This window comes from Budorcas taxicolor, chromosome 8, assembly GCF_023091745.1.
Source record: "Budorcas taxicolor isolate Tak-1 chromosome 8, Takin1.1, whole genome shotgun sequence".
Taxonomy (NCBI): domain Eukaryota; kingdom Metazoa; phylum Chordata; class Mammalia; order Artiodactyla; family Bovidae; genus Budorcas; species Budorcas taxicolor.
This window is the reverse complement of record NC_068917.1, coordinates 93869278-93891477: the sequence shown is the minus strand read 5'-3', so window position 1 is coordinate 93891477 and position 22200 is coordinate 93869278. Positions and strand designations below refer to the sequence as shown.

Here is a 22200-nt window from a genome sequence, read left to right as displayed (position 1 = left end):
TAGCATAGGGCTTTTTCTTCTTGTTGAGTCAATGATTGCCGCCAGGCCTGCATATCCTTAGGCACCTGGGAATATATAAATCAATGTATTTGGAATATAGCAAAGGAAATATAGCAGTTTTTGATGTTAGCAATACTAGACTTTTTGAGTTAATGGATTTTCTCTTTTGTAATAGATCACTGTGCTTTGTTATAAATCACTGTGTCCTTGTTATGTGAAAATGTAACTTTATCACTATCTTAAGACCAAATAGATCTTAAGGGGAACATTGGTGAAAGGATTTTCATTTGTTGGGCTGATGTTTGCTGCTAAATCTCCATGTTCCCTACCCTTATAATGAATATAACTAGCATATAGGAAGAAATAAGTATTAACCTTTAAGATTAATCATGTTAACCTTGGGTTAAATAAATTCCTTTCTTGATTGTAACTCACTACACCCTCACCCTATAGGAATGCAACTTTATTTGGAGGGTGGTTCCTGGTTTAAGAGAAAACACCCTTGGAAAATATAAGTTTTTTGGTTATCAGAAAGACAGGATCATAAAATCCCTAAGACCTTTTTATGTGAAGCACCTGATTTTGATAAAGGTCAGGACTGCTGACCCCCCCCCCCCCCCCGTGACTCTGTATTCATCCCTATGTGTAACAAAAGGTATATAAGCTAACCTAAAAATAAAGAAAATGGATCAGTTTCTGGAAAGACTGATTCCCCCATGTCGCTTCTTTCTTGCTCCCGTTTTTCTGGCTGAATTCCCATCTGGAGCATGGATGCTATTCCACGTAATCCAAGTTATTCAGCCTCTTTTTCTCCACTAATCTTCCTACTACACTATCCATTTCTAATCTCTCTATATCTGTGATTAAATATGTATTTTTCCAAAGACACCGACTCCGTCCCCACCTTCGAATCACCCTGGATCCACCAGGGCTGGACCCCGGCAAATACTAAGTTGTATTCAGCTATCACCTAATTATGTATACAATCTTTTATTAAACTTCTGTCGCCTATGGAGTAAATGATTTTCAAGAGGTGAAGCTCAGCAATGATCTCAATGCTTGAGGCTTTCATGGATAGCTAATTTGATTACAGCAAACCTTTCTCGGTTTTTGTTGTTAATGAAAAAGTATTCTGGCTTTTGGAGTATTGCACTTGTTAAGTTACCTTCTCAAATTTTCTTTGGTCATTTGCAAATTGGGCGAACAGTCTCTTAAAGTACAGGAGTAAAGTGAAAGAGGCGTTTTCATACAGCGTCTTTGGCATAACGGGGGTACGGTGGGGATTAGGGATGGAAGCGATGTCCGCTATTATTTTTATTACTGGCAAAAACAAATCTCCCGCAGAGAACACGTTTAATGGCCAGCTGGGACTGTGAACCGTGCAGATACTTAATCCTTCCAGCATTTCAACCTCCTTTGCGCGGAGCCTGCTTTTCCCTTTCTGCCCATCAGTTGGCGCCTTTTGCCGTCCTTTTTTCCCCAAGCTGGCTTTTGGGGGCTGCGGTCGCTCCCCAGCTCGCAGGTCACATGGCCTGCCAGAGCGAGGGGACCGCGCCAGAGCTGCGCCGTGGGAGGTGAGGCTTCCGCGCGCGTCCAAGTCCTGCGGCGACCGCTCCTCCGAGGCCTCAAGGTCCAGCGATGGCTCCTCCGTGGTCATGAGCCAGACAGCCTAGGCGACTTCGGCAGTGGCCGTCAGCGTGCTCAGAGAACCCAGCTGACCGCTCTCACCCGGTAGGTTCCCGCTGCGAACGATCTGCTCTGCCCCTTTGGCATCATGACCAGAGCGCCCACCCGGGAGATGTCTCCAGAGCGAGGGAAAATGGATTAGGGTTGCTGCAGCCGGCACACGGAGAGCAGTTGCAGGGGCTGGCGAGCCTGGGAGGGCCTGTGCCCCCGGCGGTGCGCTTTGGCGGGCTGGCTTCAGTGCGGCCCCGCTCGTGGGGCCGGCTGCTTCCTGCGGGTGGAATGTGGAGACCCCAGAAGGGCGTCCCCCGCACGGCCTGGTCCGGCATCCGCGCAGGGATGACTGAGTGTCGCAGCAAGGACGCCTCCCTACCCCTCGCCTGTTTCCTTGGCGCCGCTAGGCCGACGGAAAGGCGCGAGCCGGGCGTGTACGAGTCCAGGTAAGATTCCGCTGCTTGCCTAGTCTGGCTGGGCCCAGCACCCTAAGGGTGGATCGCCTAATGGCCGCCCGCTCGCGGCTTTATCTGCCCGCGCCTCGGGCCAGCCCAGAGCACGGACAAACGCCCTGCTGCGGCGTTGGGTTTCTGCAGGCGACCTCGCAGCCCCGAGACTGAGGAAGGTCAACGGGGCAGAGGAAGGCGTCCTTCCCAGCTCCGGGAAAGACAGGACGCCCTGAGGCAACGCCGCGATTTAGGCTGTTAGTTTCCTCCTACGGGTAGGGAAACTGAGACCGGAGCGCCGCGGGGACTCCCCACGGTCGGTGGCAGACGCTAAATCCGAGACTCTGGTCCTCCGCTGCCATTCTCTTTCCTTGAGGGATAGTTAGGACCACCCCGGCTCGCCTCGCCCTTTTCCTGGTCTCTGTGTACCGGCGTTGCCAGTTGCCGCACTGCGCCCGCAGTATCCAGGGCGAAAATTGGAGGGTGAGTGTAACCCCGCCAGCCCCTGCTTGTCTCTTGTTCTCCCTGGAGGTGAAGGGACACAAGGGCGGATCCAATGATGATCTCACTCTGCGGACCATTAGCAAAAACCTGCTGGTGTGTGTGTGCGCGTAGGCGTGCGCGCGTTTCCCCTAGAGAACTAAACCTTCTAAGGGGAAATTGGCTTTTAGGAATGCATTTCTAGAGTGCCCGGCACCAGATATTTTAGGTGAGAAGATAAAACCGTGTTTGTTTAACGTTATCTAAATTAGAATTTTTTAAAAGGATAAGCTTATTACAAAACATTCAAGAAACAGAAAAATGTAAAGAAAATAAAAATAAAACTTCATCTCCTAGATTGTTGTTTTCCTAGGTATCTTAAAAATTTCTCTGCATGCACACCTTTAAACCAGTAAGGTGGGCAAAAAAAATTATTTCAATTTGTATGTCTGATTATCCAGAGGTAATCAGCTTTTTCCTCTCTGTATTGGCCTTTTGCATTGGTGTGAGTGAACTATTAATTCTCTTACCTCTTTCAGCCAGTATCTTTCTGTTCATGAGTTTTAAGTGCTTGTTATATATTACACATTAAAGTACTGATAGTAATTCTGTCATCTGTGTTGCAGTCTTTTGCCTAATTTTTTAAGATTTATTTTTAATTAAAAGATAATTACAATATTGTGCTGGTTTCTGCCGTACATCAACATGTGTTTTGTTTTTTTGGGGGGGGGGGTCAGCTTTTCATCTTTGGCCATTCAGTTCTATTCTTTTTCTTTATGGTTTCTGCTTGAGAGTCTTGCTGAGAAAGGCCTTTCCCAGCTTGAGTTTGTATAAATATTCACCTTATTTTCTTCAGGTATTTTTAAGCTTTTGTTGAAAAATTTTAATGTGTCATTTATTCTAATTTAAGATGTAAAGTGGAGAGCTAATTACTTTTTGTAAATGGTAGCCAGTTGCTGCAAAGCTAAGTTCATTTTTTATGCCTGATTTAGACTGCTATAATTATGGTATATTAAATTATTATATATTTATGTCTGCAGATTTTTGCATGTGTCTATCAGTATATTTCGGTGCAAGGGCCATGTTATTTTAATTACTGAATTTTATAACAAATTTAATATCTTTGTTATTACCCAGTAATATCCACCTGCTTTTAAAAAAATCAGTTTTATTAAGATATAGTGTGTGTGCATGCTCCATCGCTCAGTTGTGTCCAGCTCTTTTCAACTCTATGGACTATAGCCCCCCAGGCTCCTCTGTTCATGGAATTTCCCAAGCAAGAATACTGGAGTGGGTTGCCATTTCCTCCTCCAGGGCATCTTCCCGGCCTAGGCATCAAATTCAAGTCTCCTGCATCTCCTGCATTGTCAGGAGAATTCTTTACCACCGAGCCACATGGGAAGCCCCACACTTTGGTCAAATTATCCAACCTGTCTCTGCTCCACCAAAAGAGACAAATCATCTTTGGATTCCGATAGGATCTTTGATAATTAGGGTCCTGAGAGTAGGTCCCCTGAGTGTCACATTCACTACCCCAGTGCCTGGTGCAAGACTCAGTATTGGTTGAATTAAACTATGATCATAGAAGTAATGCATGTGCTTTCAGAAGGGTAGAAAGCAAGAGTAGAACCCTCCATCCCTCATACTTTAGTCTCTCCTTCACTAAGTTATACTCCACCTTAAAAATAAAATGATCATACCGTGTACCCTTTTCTACAATTTGCACTGACATAGTTTACATTTTTCAATTAGAGACTTTCAAACTGCTTTGTTTGATACAATGAATTACCATAAACTGGGTAGCTTAAGCAGAACATTCATGTCCCACAGTTCTGGAGTCTGAAGTCTGAGATTAGGGTGGGTGCCAGCATAGTTGGGTTCTGATAAGTGGCCCTTTTCCTGGTTTATGGATGGCTGCCTTCCTTATTTGTACTCACTGGCAGAGGAGAGAGAGAAAGAAAGCTGTATTCTGTCTCTTCTAATAAGGGCACTAGTCCCAGCAAAAGAGTTCCACGGGCATGACCTTAATATCTCCTAAAGACCCTATCTCCAAACATCATCACATCAGGTATTCAGATTTTGATTATGAATTTGGGAATGGGGGACACAAACATTCAGTCCACAGCAGAGATTTAGGTAAGGCTTTTTAAATGTCAGTGTATTTAAACCCTTCTTTTTCTTTTTAATGTGTCCGTATCATCCCCATATATAATTATCTAAACATTCTTCCCTGTTTTTGGCCATTTCCTTTCCCTGTAGTTTGCCTATCCTTCCCTGTAGTTTGTCCAGCCATCTTGATGCCCTGCCCTCCATCTATTCCTCTCCCTCTCTTTCTCCCTCTCTTTCTTACTTTCAAGCAAAATTTCTGTGAACATTCCTTGTCTATGTTTGGTAGCCTGTGTTGGCATTGCTACAGAGTAGATTGCTAGAAGTAGAATTTCTATGTCAAAGGAGATGCACATATAAAATTTTTGCAGATATCATCCAAACTCTCTCTGAAGGTCACACCAGTTTATATAAAAGTACCCGTTTACTGTACTGGCTCACTCTCTCAAAGAAAATTGAATTGATGTTATCTTAAATGTAGAGATTGATTTTGGAGCAAGAGACCTCCATCTCCTCTTTTAATAGTGAGGGTTCTCAGCAGGGAAGATGTTACTTTTATCCATTTATTAGACTTTTACAGTGTCCTTCAGTGGGATTTTATAGAAGTATATATGCTATATATTTTTAAAGTTTATTCTAGATATTTTTGGTTTCTTTTTTTGTCCATTTTGACTGAGATGTTTTATCCCATTGATTAGTAATTGTCTGATTATATGAAAGCAATCATATATATATATGATTATGTGGTGTATAACATAGCATAGGGCTTCCCAGGTGGCACAGTGGTAAAAAGAATCCCCTGCCAATGCAGGAGATGCAAGAGACAGAGCTTCCCTGGTGGCTCAGATGGTAGAGACTCTGCCTGCAATGCTGGAGACTTGGGTTCAGTCTCTGAGTTGGGAAGATCCCCTAGAGCAAGAAATGGCAACCCACTCCAGTATTCTTCCCTGGAAAATTCCATGGACAGAAAAGCCTGGTGGGCTACAGTCCATGGGGGAACAGAGTCAGACATGACTGAGTGAGCACACACACAGATGATAGCATATATTATTTTTGCATACTAATTCTGCTACCAAACACATTCTGAAAGTCTGTACCATTTCTAATCATCTTCCAGTTGATTTTCTTGGCTTTCCAATCTATGCAGAGACAATATTGCATAATGGTTGAGAACATGAGTTCTGTAAACAGTCTGCTTGCTTTTCAATAAGTTTTGCCACTTATTTAAAGCTTTGCTAACCTTGGGTACAAGTTAAATGTGCCTTAATTTTTTTTAGATATAAAATGGATTTAATAATAGTATTTCTCATAGGCTTCTTATGATAATAAATGAGATGCTTAAAACAGTGCCCATAAGAAGTGCTCAGCAAGCATTTCCAAGTAAGTTGATCTCTGCACATTATATGACCAGACTCTTTGCTACTCCCAATTTTATATCTTAGGAATTAAACCCTATAGAAGTCTTTTATTTGCTTAACAAACATTAAATCTTTTCTGTGCAAAGAATCCTGTTCTGGGTCTGTGAAGGATATCAAAGATAAATCAAACTGAGTCTACTAACAGGGATCTATAAGTCCAGTTCAGTTAAGTTCAGTCGCTCAGTCGTGTCCGACTCTTTGTGACCCCATGAATCGCAGCATGCCAGGCCTCCCTGTCCATCACCAAATCCCAGAGTTCACTCAAACTCATGTCCATCAAGTCAGTGATGCCATCCAGCCATCTCATCCTCTGTCGTCCCCTTCTCCTCCTGCCCCAAATCGCTCCCAGCATCAGAGTCTTTTCCAATGAGTCAACTCTTCGCATGAGGTGGCTAAAGTATTGGAGTTTCAGCTTTAGCATCAGTCCTTCGAATGAACATCCAGGACTGATCTCCTTTAGGATGAACTGGTTGGATCTCCTTGCAGTCCAAGGGGCTCTCAAGAGTCTTCTCCAACACCACAGTTCAAAAGCATCAATTCTTCGGTGTTCAGCTTTGTTCACAGTCCAGCTCTCACATCCACACATGACCACTGGAAAAACCATAGCCTTGACTAGATGGACCTTTGTTATAAGTCCAACTAGGTTGTAAATCACAGGCCATGAATCAAGCCATGTAAGGTAGCATGCATCATATAAAAAGTATAAGCTTTGAGATCTTTCCTGTGTTTGAATTCCCTGCTTTCACCTTGGTAGCATTTTTTTTTTTCATTTAAATGAGATTAGTTCCATTAATGTTTGAGAGTTGCTCTTTGGTCAGAAGAAATATATGTAAGTCTAGTCCAGAACTTGGATACGTAGTAGGAGCTTAACTGTTGTTGTTTAGTTGCTAAGTCGTGTCCGACTCTTTGTGACCCCGTGGACTGTAGCCCACCAGGCTCCTCTGTCCATGAGACTTCCCAGGCAAGAATACTTTTGTGGGTTGCCATTTCCTTTACCAGGGCATCTTCCCAACCCAGGAATTGAACCCTTCTCTCCTGCATTAGGAGGTGGATTCCTTATCGCTAAGCCACCAGGGAAGCCCAGGAGGAGCTTAATAAGTGGTAGCTACAAATAGATGCAGTTTAAAGTAGAAAGTGACAAATGAATGTTCTGGAATGAAAATTCATGTAAAGGACCCTAGAACTTGAAGAAAAAAAGAAATTATTTCTGTTTGGGCGTGTTTACCTGAAACAGATTGCCATTTATTTCTCCAGCAAAGATGGGTTTATTTGGGATCAGCAGAGAACTGCAGGTCAGGATCTACAACCATGGTGAGTCATGTGCAAGTTTCTGCACATCAAGGGAGGGCAAGTATTGTTATGGAGGGGAAAAGAATGTTGGAAGGCAATAGTAAACTAAGAGCTCATGACTTTTTGTTGGCTGAGTCCTTGCCAGGAAAGAAAGGAAGTCTTTCTTCTTCCCGGTGACTCTCTGTTGTCATTCTAGGACCTGAGAGCTCCCTTTCTGATCCTCAAGCTCTATTTAATTGAGTTTTCTATTTATTAATTTTTTTATATCTCCCCCTTTTGATGAAGATCTGTTTCCAAAAGCATTGCTTATCAAGTGTCAGGTTTTCTACTTTCAGAGGTATTTTGTTCTTCAGTGTAAGGAAAGACATTTTCTAGGTATTATGTCTCATGTTGGAGAGAATAGATTAGGAGTCTAATTATTAAGGTCACATGTGAGTAACAAGGAGTGGTAGGAGGGAGAACGATCAGGCACTTTTCATTTAAAGTTCATGTGTTATCAATATCATAGACATTAGGGATTTCCCTGGTGGTCCAGCAGTTAAGAACCACCTTCCAATGCAGGAGGTGTGTGAAGGGTTAATGCGGCCACAATAGGGAAAGTGGAGATGTACTGCTTGCAAACAGGATGTTCTGCCAAGGAGACGGACACAGCCTTGAGATTAATGGTCTCTTGCAAATAAGGGAACATTCCCTTCTTGTGATAAGGGCTCTGGACAGACTCTGTGGTAGGCCGGAATTTCACTCCCTTTTGCTGTACGATAACATTTATGCACATGTGCTGTATTGAACAAGTTTGGTCATACAGTCTGGAATTCTGCCCAGAGGAGATGTATATAAATAAACCGCGAGCTCGCTGGTGCACGCAGTTCTTGTCCCTCTGGCCAGAGTGTATGTCTCTTGTGTGCATCTCGTATGTCTTGTATGTTCTGTGTCATTTCACTCGTAGTAACCAGCAGGTGTGGGTGTGATCCCTGGTCAGGGAACTAAGATTCCACATGCCATGGGGCAACTAAGGCCACATATCACAACTAGAGAGAAGCCTTCCCACTGAAACAAACAAACAAAAATCCCTCAAGCCAACAATTGAGACTGGGTGCAGCCAAAAATAAATCAGTTCAGTACAGTCACTCAGTCGTGTCTGACTCTTTGTGACCCTATGAACCACAGCACGCCAGGCCTCCCTGTCCATCACCAACTCCTGGAGTTCACCCAAACCCATCTCCATCGAGTCGGTGATGCCATCCAACCATCTCATCCTCTGTCATCCCCTTCTCCTCCTGCCCTCAATCTTTCCCAGCATCAGGGTCTTTTCAAATGAGTCAGCTCTTCGCATCAGGTGGCCAAAGTATTGGATTTTCAGCTTCAACATCAGTCCTTCCAATGAACACCCAGGACTGATCTCCTTTAGGATGGACTGGTTGGGTCTCCTTGCAGTCCAAGGGACTCTCAAGACTCTTCTCCAACACCACAATTCAAAAGCATCAATTCTTCTGCATTCAGCTTTCTTTATAGTTCAACTCTCACATCCATACATGACCACTGGAAAAACCATAGCCTTGTCTAGAAGGACCTTTGTTGGCAAAGTAATGTCTCTGCTTTTGAATATGCTATCTAGGTTGGTCATAACTTTCCTTCCAAGGAGTAAGCGTCTTTTAATTTCATGGCTGCAGTCACCATCTGCAGCTCTAGGTCTTGTTTTTACTGCATAGAGTTTCTCCGTATTTGGCTGCAAAAGAGCATGATTAATCTGATTTCTTTTGGTATTGACCATCTGATGATGTTCATGTGTAGAGTCATCTCTTGTGTTGTTGGAAGAGGGTGTTTACTATGACCAACATGTTCTCTTGACAAAACTGTTAGCTTTGCCCTGCTTCATTTTGTACTCCAAAGTCAAACTTGCCTGTTTTTCCAGGTATCTCTTGACTTCCTACTTTTGCATTCCAATCCTCTATGATTGAAAGGACATCTTTTTTTGGTATTGGATCTAGGTCTTATATGGAGAAGGAAATGGCAACCCACTCCAGTATTCTTGCCTAGAGAATCCTGTGGACAGAGGAGCCTGGTGGGCTGCTGTCCATAGGGTCGCATAGAGTTGGACATGACTGAAGTGACTTAGCATGCATGTATGCATTGGAGAAGAAAATGGAAACCCACTCCAGTATTCTTGCCTGGAGAATCCCAGGGACAGAGGAGCCTGGTGGGCTGCCGTCTATGGGGTCTCACAGAGTCAGACACACCTAAAGCAACTTAGCAGCAGTAGCAGCTAGATCTTATAGGTCTTCATAGAACTGGTCAACTTCAACTTCTTCAGCATCAATGGTTGGGCCATAGACTTGGATTACTGTGATATTGAATGCTTTGCCTTGGAAACAACCCAAGATCATTCTGTTGTTTTTGAGATTCCACCGAAATACTGCATTTTGGATTCTCTTGATGGCTATGAAGGCTACTCCATTTCTTCTAAGGATTCTTGCCCACATTAGTAGATACAATGGTCATCTGAATTAATTTTGCCCATTCCCATCCATTTTTGTTCCCTGATTCCTAAGATATCAATGTTCATTCTTGCCATCTCCTGTTTGGCCACTTCCAATTTACCCTGATTCATGGACCTAACATTCCAGGTTCCTATGCAATATTATTCTTTACAGCATCAGACTTTACTTTCTCCACCAGATACATCCACACCTGAATTCCGTTTCCACTTTGGCCCAGTCACTTCATTCTGGAGCTTTTAGTAACTGCCCTCTGCTCTTCCCCAGTAGCATATGGGACACCTTCCCACCTGGGGGGATTATCTTCCTGTGTCAGATCTGTTTACCTTTCCATACAGTCCTTGGGGTTCTCTAGGTAAGAATACTGGAAAGTGAAAGTCACTCAGTTGTGTTGAACTCTTTGCAACCCCATGGACTCTAACCCACTAGGCTCCTCCTCTGTCCATGGAATTCTCCAGGCAATAATATTTGAGTGGGCTGTCATTTCCTCTCCAGGGGATCTTCCTGATTCAGGGATCAAACCTAGGACTCCAGCATTGCAGGTATATTCTTTACTATCTGAGCCATCAGAAAAGCCCCAAGAATACTGAAGTGGCTGTTATTTCCTCCTTCCTTGGACCATGTTTTATCAGAACTCTTCACTATGACCTGTCTGTCTTGGGTGGCTTATATGGAGTGGCTCGTAGCTTCATTGAGTTATGCAAGCCCATTTGCCCTGACAAGGTTGTGATCCATGAAGGAAACTTAAATTTGTAACAATCTCTTTTTCTGATGTCCTGGCTCTTTGCAACACGCCACACACTCAGGGAGTAGCTTATAAAGTGTTCAGTCAAACCCTTACCCAGGAAAGAGTGGGAGATGAACATTGTTTGGACCTTTTCTCTCACCTTTGAGCCCTGGAGGTTCGGCAACGGAGAGTACTCACATACCCATTAAGAACTGCTTCTTTCTTTGCTATTCCTGTTGGTCTAATGGATGTGTGCCCCATTGGTCTTCAGAGCTAGGTGTTTGGGGCCTGTCCATCAGGTGGGAGCCTTGAAAGTTGGAGCTCTGTGTATGTGGTCCAAATCTTTCACTCAGGGACCAGCTGGTTGTTGTTGGGTGTGTTAGTCCCAATTGACTGGCACTGTGCCAGGTTGGAATTTTTGGTAAGAGCTTGTTTTGATGTGGGTATTTTCTTATTTGCCTGATGTGTAGGAGTCACTCGGCTAGGTTCTGGATTTCTCTTAGAAGGAATTTTCCTTGTGCAGCTGTACATTCAATATGTCCATGGGAAGAGGAAAGATCAGGAGCATTAAATGTTGTCATCTTTGTCTCTCCCTGAGTTTGCTTCTTTTAATGGATAGCTGTATCCCATTCTTTGGAGGTACCATAGTTTATTTGATTCACTCAGTTGATGGGTGCTTGGCAATATTCTGCTCTTCTACTTGGTGCTACAAGTTATTCCTCACACATGAGAATATATATCTAGGAAAGAATGCTAGGAATTGAATTGCTGAGCTTTAGGGTGTCTTGTTGCATGAGTGCATGCAGAGTTGCTTCAGTCATGTCTGACTCTTTGTGACCCTAGGGACCATAGTCTGCCTGGTTGCTCCATGGGATCCTCCAGGCAAGAATACTGGAGTGGGTTGCCATGCCCTCCTCCAGGGAATCTTCCTGACCCAGGGATCTAACCCACGTCCCTTATGTCTCCTGCATTGGCAGGCAGGTTCTTTACCACTAGTGCCACCTGGGAGGCCCCAGTGTGTCTTGTTAGATAGTTCTAAATTAATTCTACAGAGGTTGTGCCAATTTACAACTCCCATATAGCTAATGCAAAACACATGAGTACCTATGTAGTAAGTCCTATCTTTATGAAGACCAGGAACAGCTCCTCTAGGAGACTGTGTTACAGAATGAGAAAAAGCTATCTATATGAAGAGGCAAGGAAAAGTGTGGGGATTAGAATGTTCTCAGGTAAGGGAGTTGAGTGAGCAAAGGCCAGGAGATAGGCAAGAGCTTAGCACAGTCGATGTTCTGAAAGAAGATCAGCATATCTAGAGGTGCCTTGCTCACTGGCTACATGTGGCTATTCAGTTCAGTTCAGTTCAGTTCAGTCGCTCAGTCGTGTCCGACTCTTTGCGATCCCATGAATCACAGCACGCCAGGCCTCCCTGTCCATCACCAACTCCCAGAGTTCACTCAAACTCATGGCCATTGAGTCAGTGATGCCATCCAGCCATCTCATCCTCTATCGTCCCCTTCTCCTCCTGCCCCCAATCCCTCCCAGCATCAGAGTCTTTTCCAATGAGTCAACTCTTCGCATGAGGTGGCCAAAGTATTGGAGTTTCAGCTTTAGCATCACTCCTTCCAAAGAAATCCCAGGGCTGATCTCCTTCAGAATGGACTAGTTGGATCTCCTTGCAGTCCAAGGGACTCTCAAGATTCTTCCCCAACACCACAGTTCAAAAGCATCAATTCCTCGGTGCTCAGCTTGCTTCACAGTCCAACTTTCACATCCATACATGACCACCGGAAAAACCATAGCTTTGACTAGACGGACCTTTGTTGGCAAAGTAATGTCTCTGCTTTTGAATATGCTATCTAGGTTGGTCATAACTTTCCTTCCAAGGAGTAAGTGTCTTTTAATTTCATGGCTGCAATCACCATCTGCAGTGATTTTGGAGCCCAAAAAATTAAAGTCTGACACTATTTCCACTGTTTTCCCATCCATTTCCCATGAAGTGATGGGACCAGATGCCAAGATCTTCATTTTCTGAATATTGCGCTTTAAGCCAACTTTTTTACTCTCCTCTTTCACTTTTCATCAAGAGGCTTTTTAGTTCCTCTTCACTTTCTGCCATAAGGATGGTGTCATCTGCATATCTGAGGTTTATTGATATTTCTCCTGGCAGTCTTGATTCCAGCTTGTGCTTCTTCCAGCCCAGAGTTTCTCATGATGTATTCTACATATAAGTTAAATAAGCAGGGTGACAATATACAGCCTTAACATACTCCTTTTCCTATTTGGAACCTAAGCACTTAAATGTGGCTCATGTTGAATTGAAATATGCTGTGAATATAAAATACACACCTGAATTTCAAAGACTTAGTATGGAAAAAAGAATATAGAATGCCTCATTTGTAATTTTTTACATTGATTTCATGTTGAAATCATAATTTTGATGTGTTGTGTTAAAATACATTATTAAAATGAATTTCATCTGTTTATTTTTACTTTTTTATTGTGGCAGCTAGAAAAATTTTAACTACATATATGACTTACAGTATATTTCCATTGGACAGTCATAGTGTAGAGCATAGGGTTGGTAAACTATGAGTTGCAGGCCAGATTTGGTCTACAGCCTGTTTTGATGTGACCTGAGTGCTAAAAATAGTTTTTACATTTTTTCAAAGAGTTAAAAAAAGAAATAATGTAAGGGGAATGTGCAACTGTGTGTGATCCACAAAGTCTAAAATACTTACTATCTTGCCTTTATTAGTCTAGAACATACAAAGAGGGCAGTAGAACAAGATATCAAGGGAGGGCAGGGTCCAGATCATAAAGGGCCTTTTGAATCACAATAAGATGTTTCAGTTCAGTTCAGTTCAGTCGCTCAGTCATGTCTGACTCTTTGCGACCCCATGAATTGCAGCACGCCAGGCCTCCCTGTCCATCACCAACTCCCGGAGTTCACTCAGACTCATGTCCATCGAGTCCGTGATGCCATCCAGCCATCTCATCCTCTATCGTCCCCTTCTCCTCCTGCCCCCAATCCCTCCCAGCATCAGAGTCTTTTCCAATGAGTCAACTCTTCGCATGAGGTGGCCAAAGTACTAGAGTTTCAGCTTTAGCATCATTCCTTCCAAAGAAATCTCAGGGCTGATCTCCTTCAGAATGGACTGGTTGGATCTCCTTGCAGTCCAAGGGACTCTCAAGAGTCTTCTCCAATACCACAGTTCAAAAGCTCTTATTAAAAGAGCAGTAGAAATATAAGAACGGTTTTAAGCAGGAGCATGACATGATCAGATTTATATTCTTAAATAATTTTATGTGTGTGTGTGTGTGTGTGTGTGTGTGTGCACATGTATTCCTTGAATAGTCTATCCCGGGACTTATTTGGACTAAAGAGTATCACTTTCTTGTTTTACCAAAAACTCACTGGAAGACAGTGTTGAAGGAGACTGGATGGCAGTTTTACACCAAACCCTGAGTTCTGCATTGTCATCATAATTGCACTGTCATCTTAGCACTTAGTATGTGCCTGGCATTTTCTGAGCTGCATGTCTTATCCCTTTGACTGCATTTTGTTCCTTCTTTAAGTGGTTACAGCTCCCTTAGCAAGATAGAACAGTATGAACAGGAATGAATGACTCCATTCCCAAGACCAACTAAGGCTTCAGTCCTTGGCTTCCGCTGGTAGTGATGCGGAACTGGTCGAGGCCATGGAAATGTGCAACCATGTGCCTGAACAGATCCCAGGGAGATGCAGCCAATCTGCAGTACTTTGGAAGTCCACATCCCAGCAAGGACTGCATACTACTCAAACTTCTCCCTGCTCATTTCCCTCTTTAATAGGGATCTGGAGATCCATATCCAGGTCTTTTACTAGTACTGAGATAGTCTGTCTCACCTCTGAGGCCCTGCAATATAATCTGCTTCTGTTGATGAAATGAGACTTGTCTCTCTACTTCCTTGAATTACTATGTCATCATACCATAGAGAGAGGTTTGGTATTTTATACAACTCTAATGGGCAGGGTGGGCTTCCCAGGTGATTCAGAGGTAAAGAATCCACCTGCCAATGCAGGAGATGCAGGTTCGATCCCTGTGTTGGGAAGATCCCTGGGAGGAGGAAATGGCAACCCATTTCAATTCTTGCCTGGAGAATTCCATGAACAGAGGAGCCTGGTGGGCTACAGTCCATAGGCTTGCAGAGTTGGTCATGACTGAGTGAATGCGTGCACACACACACACAAAACAGGCAGGGTAGGCTAACTACTAATAAGTGAAAAAATCATTAGTGGCTAGATACAACAGTTTGTGTATGACTAACAACACATCCCACTCTAGGTTGGATGGGTGCCGGGAGATGAGCAGTAGGAGAGACCTCAGTTCTATGCAGTCATTCAAGGACCCAGGCTCACGCCAGCTAGTGGCTCCTCCCTCCTGTAGATCCAGCAAGGCTGTCCAGCTCCAGGTGGAGAAAGAGAAAGTCAAGAAGGCACAACTGCTCTCAGTTACCTTGATCTGGAAGTCGTAGCTGTCACGTTGCTCACATTTTACTGGCAAGCCTGAGTCACGTGACCCCACCTGAAGATGGTGGGCTAGGAAATGTGATCTTTCTGTGTGCCCAAGGAGGAGAAGATGTGTGAGGGCACTAGAGACTGCAGCACAGCAGCCTCATATGGTCCCTGGGCAGTTCTTTAGGATAACCCACAAGCTAGGCCATTTTCTTCCCAATATGTGCAAACTTCATTATACTTCTCAGGTAAGAGATTTGCCTTTACTCTGTTGGGCTTCCCTGGTGACTCAGACGGTAAAGCGTCTGCCTGCAATGTGGGTTCGATTCCTGGGTCGGGAAGATCCCCTGGAGAAGGAAACAGCAATCCACTCCAGCACTCTCGCCTGGAAAATCCCATGCTCATACACTGACCTTACTGGTGTTATACTGGCTTTGTCCTTTTAGTTCTATTTTTTGGTGCAAATGTATTTTCCCTCGGATTTTAGACCTTCTTACTCCTATTACTAAGTTTGTATGTATAGTCTGTGTATGTGTGTGTGTGTGTATCTATATATATATAGGCTGTATATATATATAGGCTTTCCCAGTGGCTCAGCAGTGATGAAGCCATCTGCAATGCAGGAGTTGCAGGTTCCATACCTGGGCTGGGAAGATCCCCTGGAGGAGGGCACGGCAACTGACTCCAGTATTCTTGTTTGGAGAATCCCACGGACAGAGGAACCTGACAGGCTACAGTCCAGAGTCACAAAAAGTCAGACGCAACTGAAGTGACTAAGCACACATATATGTGTATATATATATATACATATATATAGGCTGTGCTGCACGGCATGTAGGATCTTAGTTCCCCAACCACAGATTGAATCTGTTCCCCCTGCAGTGGAAGCACAGAGTCTTAATCTCTGGACCACCAGGGAAATCCCCATATGGATATATTTTAATGGCATTTTTACTCTGTATTATTTTGCTCTGTAACACACTTAATCTTCATAGTAACCCTATGAGATGGGTATTATTATTACCTCCACTTTAGAGGTATAGAGATGTGGAGAGATGAAGTGACCTTTTACCAAGTGAGTGGCTGAGCTGTTTTCACTCCTGCCTGACCTCAGGCCTGAACTCTGAGAGAAGACCTCATGCTACATTCCTTTCTGGACCAGGCTAGACCAACTTTTTCATCTTCCTCTCTGCCTCCCCTTTCCCTACCTCACAAAAAACTGCCCATACATCTTCCTTCAGATAGTTCCTCCCCTTTCAGACTCTGGGGCTCTAGAGTTCACTTGCATATGTAGGGAGATCCTGTCTCTGACTGGTTCCCCTGGTAGTTTTATGAAATATAAAATGGAAAACCAATCAGGATTAAGTTAATATGAAATTTTGAGTTTAGTTACATAAAGTTAGAGAAAAAAGAATGGAAAACGTTGATAAAGACATTTCAGGGAATCCTAAATAGTCCCTTTCTTGTTTGGGACATCCAAAGTTTTTAGAAATTACTATGTACAGTCAGTCAACAAGTACTTGCAGTGTATTTATTGGAACTTACTCTAAATGTGTTTTTCCTTTGGGTCAAGCCTTGCTATTTTTGTGTCGGTTGGAAGAACCTGTGTGTGTGTAGCTGTTGAATTGAAATAACGATTTTACTAGCCTCTCTGGTGATTTTTCTGGCACACTATGAATCTTAACTAAGTGTCTGTATGTGTGGAGATTTGGTTGAATGCACCAAGGTTTCATTACTCATAGAAATGATCAAAGAACCCCAGAGATCACTAACAGATACAATCTAAGAAGAAAGTACTAGAGAAAACACTTGAGTCTCTAGCAGCAACAGAGACTAGAATAAGAATTTCTGGTTTGATATGTGCTGAGTTCCATCCCTGGATTTTTTTAAGCCCTGTACCATTCTTTACTTCTTCCCTCTTTAGGTTTGACTTGCACTGATTTTGGCCTACGGTCCAGGATGGTTTGTTCTTGGGACCAGACCTGACCAGAGTCGACCTCATGAGCACTTCAACCTCTCCAGCTGCCATGCTCCTCCGGAGGCTGAGGCGGCTCTCCTGGGGCAGCACCGCTGTCCAGCTCTTCATCTTAACAGTGGTGACCTTTGGTCTGCTGGCCCCACTGGCCTGTCACCGGCTTCTGCACTCTTACTTCTACCTGCGCCACTGGCATCTGAACCAAATGAGCCAAGAGTTCCTGCAGCAAAGCTTGAAAGAAGGTGAAGCGGCCCTACACTACTTTGAGGAGCTGCCCTCTGCCAACGGCTCGGTGCCCATCGTCTGGCAGGCCACACCACGGCCCTGGCTGGTCATCACCATCATCACTGTGGACAGGCAGCCTGGCTTCCACTACGTCCTGCAGGTGGTGTCCCAGTTCCACCGGCTCCTTCAACAGTGCGGCCCCCAGTGCGAGGGGCACCAACTCTTCCTGTGCAACGTGGAGCGGAGCGTGAGCCATTTCGATGCCAAGCTGCTGTCCAAGTACGTCCCCGTGGCCAACCGCTATGAGGGCACCGAGGATGACTATGGCGACGACCCTTCCACCAACTCGTTTGAGAAAGAGAAGCAGGACTATGTCTATTGTCTGGAATCCTCCCTGCAGACCTACAACCCAGACTACGTCCTGATGGTGGAAGATGATGCCGTCCCAGAGGAGCAGATCTTTCCAGTCCTGGAACACCTTCTGCGGGCTCGCTTCTCTGAGCCCCACCTCCAAGATGCCCTCTATCTGAAGCTCTATCACCCCGAGAGGCTCCAGCACTACATCAACCCGGAGCCCATGCGTATCCTGGAGTGGGTCGGTGTCGGCATGTTGCTGGGGCCCTTACTAACCTGGATATACATGCGGTTTGCCAGCCGCCCGGGGTTTAGCTGGCCCGTCATGCTCTTCTTCTCCTTGTATAGCATGGGTCTGGTGGAGCTGGTGGGCCGCCACTACTTCCTGGAGCTGCGGCGGCTGAGTCCTTCCCTGTACAGCGTGGTCCCCGCTTCACAGTGTTGCACCCCTGCCATGCTCTTCCCTGCCCCTGCGGCCCGCCGGACCCTCACCTACCTGTCCCAGGTTTACTGCCACAAAGGCTTTGGCAAGGACATGGCACTGTACTCACTGTTGAGGGCCAAGGGGGAACGGGCCTACGTGGTGGAGCCCAATCTCGTGAAACATATTGGACTCTTCTCCAGCCTTCGGTACAACTTTCACCCCAGTCTGCTCTAGCCTGCCAAGAAATGCCTTCCTGAAACTGGCCACTTCTTGGAGATTCAACTGTTGAGCTCTTTATTTGGACCTGGTTGCTTGCGGATAATTCATTGTTTTAAGGTTGCCAGGGATATAGGCACTGGGATGGCTGAGATTAAATAGAAGTCAAGAACGTTGGCTTTAGTAACTCTCAGGCAAAGGCAAGCTGTTCACTCTGGGCCCAGACCTCTTGCCCTCCACACAGCCACATTGCCTCACGCAGTCTGACCCACTCAATGATGGACATTTAAGTACCACTTATATTCTCCTATTTCTCATTCTGCTTCGTGACAGAGTTTGTGACTGCCAAAATTATTGTGCACAGTGGTTCAACTGGTTTAGGATTTTAAAGGTAGAATATGAATGATGAAAGGTGAGATTCTGTTATAGTGACTTCTTTCTCATTGGGAATAAGAATGGATATATATTTAGGATATATATCCCAAGACACAGGACCATAGATTCTATTTGTTTCCTTGCTATGACATGATAAAAGCTGCATAGTGCCTGCCATCTTGGAGGCAGGTGAGCTGGCTACTGTTACCTGGCATTTTCTCTTCCACACATCTGTAGTGCACTGATAATCAATTTTGACTGTGAAAACTTTAAGGCACAGCAAGATCTGAAAGCGCCTTCTGGATCATCAAGTCAGATTGCTTATGTTTAGTTTTCAATTTAATATTGAAGATTTCTATCATATTCTGATTCTTTGAAAGTTGGACTTTGCAGAATGATATAGAATGGGTGAGCTCTTTACTAATAGCAAATCCTTTTCCCCAACTTTGCTAGCTAATCATTCACCCTCATTCTTTTTCTTCTATAGCATGATGTTACAGAAGAAAAAGTAGGGACTGAAGTCAGAAGACCTGAATTTTTATATCAAATCTCTGTCGTGTCCTAGTGGTGTGAACTTGGGCAAGTTATACGCACTCTGAGCCTCAGGTTTCTCACCTGTAAAATGGGGACAGTGATATCTTCCCTTTTAAGTTGCCTTGGGGATTAAATGACAGAATATGTGTAAAACACTAGCAAGTGCTTATCTCATAAAGGGCATTTGATGAATATTAACTCTTTTCTCTCCTATATTCAGCATATAAAACTCAAGTGTATTTTGGATAAAGGTATTAGTGATATTTTTTAAAGTATGAGATGGGGTATAGGGCTGACACCTATGGAGCAGCTGTTCCTGACCAAACACTACTAGAATAAAGGTTGACTTTTCCTTGTGACTTCAGAAGGATATACAGCTCAGTTTCATCTAGCCCCACCTCCAACCAAGCCCAAAATAAGAATTGTTCATTCAAACTGAAAATGATCTAAGACTCCGGTTGAGCCTATTCCAAGACTAGCATCTGAAAATTACTTTTCTCAAAAGTTACAAATAAATGTCATTTGACAACACTTATCAAACCAGTGGCCAAAGAGTCCTTATGGCGGTGGATGATTATATTAGAGTTCAAGCAGCTCTCTGCTTTGTTTCAGTGCCACGTCTTCTGTTTGCTTTAAGTTTTCACAGTGAGCTCCTGTCTTGGAATATGCTTGAGACCATCGAGGGAGTAACAGGGCTTCATCACCACACTTTACAGATGAACAAAGAGGCCCAGAGATGTTTAAGGACTTCTTCAGGTTCACACAGCTGAAGAGCAGCAGAGAGGACTGGAATGTAGTAGCTTTTCTGACTTCAAGCCCCTGTACTTTTCTCTCAACCACATTCATTTTATAAATATCTATATAGTCAAATTCTCTTTTGTGAAATCTGTAACCTGGATGAAATAATGTCTTTGTAAGCTAAGATGGTAAAAACTCACTGTGGTGTTGGTCTTGGGGAACGAACAGGTGTCTGTGTGTGTTGTGTTGTTATAGTGAGCTGTTATATATCCCCTGGGAATGTCCAAAGTGACCAGAGCTGCTAGGTGACTTACTGAGATGCTCAGATTCCACCCTTTCATCCCCTGCCCCCACCCCAGTAACAGGTTCAGCCTCATGTCTGAGAACAGAACCACTCCCAACCTAGAACTAATTTGAGTTTGTTGCATTAAGATTAGATCTCCTTGTGGAAAGTTTGTGTCCAATGACAGAACATTTAAGCTAGCTAACCCCTAGATCAGAATCTTTGCTGGTTTTCATTTCTGCTCTTTCTAATTCCACTGTCTACTGCACACAGACATCCCTTCCTGTGACTCCTTCCTTCTCAATGGCTGAGGTCATCTTTGTCTTGTCTTATTTTTCTACCTACACACTAAGACATATTCCCACATTGATCTTAGCTAGAATCTGCCACCCTTGGACGTTTTCTGCAGAAGCAACAATCCTACCCACTTTTATCCCTACCCACTCTCTAGATCACCCTTCCTTTTGTCTCTCATTCCTAGAGTCCAAATTGTGTACGTTGTCTTGAACTAGGACTGCTGGCAGCTTTACACCAAAGCTGAGGTCTCTCGTTTAATCCTAAGCAGGGAGCTAGGGAGAAACTCAAGTCCCCTTCCAGTATCAAGGGACATAATCTACCAGAAGGATGAAGGTCTCTAATAGTCCTGTATACTTTTCAGAATTTAAATTATTGTCAGGTCTAAGAAGCTCCCTATTGTGACTGGGTGTATTTGCATAGACTTATCAGTTCAAATAAACGAACCGTTTCACTGAGGCATCCTAAGAAGCCTTGGTTTTCTCTCATTTTTATAGCTGGATTTTTGTGATATGGTGAATAGGATCAAAACCACCCACATGCTTACACTACTGTGGAGTCCGAAGGTAGCAATTCAAAAGTATGGGCTGTTTGCTTAAAAATTCATAACTGATTTTCTTATATTTCTTAAATGGAAACATTGGAATTTGTGTGTGTGTGTGTGTGTGTGTGTGTTTCTACTGTCATACTTTTTAAAAAGTGGTGAGAATGCTACAGTGCAACTAGAGAATACAAGTAGGATGAATATAATGATAGGATTAATTTAATTTACCTTGGATACAGTCCTCATTTAAGGGAATTTATTTAATTGGTAACTTAATTTGTGTAAAGAGACAATCCTGATTGGATTTGATTACTATGGGATTTTTATATATACTGTGATGCATTTTGAATTACAGTGACACGATACAAAACTGGGTAATTTTAAAGTCACACGAACCATTTGGGTATTTTTATCCCAACCACATGAATCTGCTGAGAAATGTTCATTAGCTGACAATTTTTTTTGAGGTTGGATTTTGTTTGAAATACCTTTGGGACTATGTCAAAGATGATTGGAGATGTAATTTTAAAGTACTTAATATAACTGCAGTGAAGATGTGCTATGGCTTCCAGTAGTCAGATTACAGCATTGTTGTGCGTCATCACTCTGCAATGAATGGGGAGTTCTGCTTTAAAATTTAACAGATTTTCTTTTTTTCCTAAAAAACCTTTTGATTCTGTATGAGGATGTAGCCAATTAAAAGTGATAGTTTCAGATGAATAGGGAAGGTATTCAGGCACACATATGCATGTATCCATTCTCTGCCAAACTCCCCTCCCATCCAGGCTAGCCCCTAACATTGAGCAGAATTCCCTGTGCTATACAGTAGGTCCTTGTTGGTTATCCATTCTAAATATAGCAGTGTGTACACGATCATCCCAAACTCCCTAATTATTCCTTCCCTGCATCCTTCCCTCCACGGCAACCATAAAGAAAATTAACAAATTTTCATGATCTTTTCCCTAATGACCTATGCAGAAACATAGATGAGTGATTTTTTTTAAGTATTATGTTAACAAATTGGGGGTAAAACCAGATGAAAATCCAAAGGCAAATGATTAATTTATCAAAAAGAAGGACAGCTGGCATACTTATGTAGGAACA

The 22200-nt window shown here is 43.6% G+C and overlaps 1 protein-coding gene across 6 annotated transcripts in view; it reads left to right on the top strand.

Annotated features, from left to right (window-relative positions):
* The first annotated feature begins 1457 nt into the window (after positions 1–1457).
* PGAP4 (post-GPI attachment to proteins GalNAc transferase 4) overlaps positions 1458–22200 on the top strand; it is a 65338-nt gene continuing 44595 nt past the window's right edge. For 2 of the 6 annotated variants that reach the window (XM_052644732.1, XM_052644730.1), the window contains exon 1: positions 1458–1731. Coding sequence is in view for 1 of the 6 variants with exons in the window: in XM_052644728.1 (XP_052500688.1) it covers positions 17135–18346 (1212 nt within the window). In the remaining 5 variants the exon portion in view is untranslated. Of the gene's footprint in view, positions 1732–17058; positions 21499–22200 lie in introns of those variants that run through there. The other 4 variants (XR_008199812.1, XR_008199811.1, XM_052644728.1 and 1 more) reach the window with 4 other exon arrangements.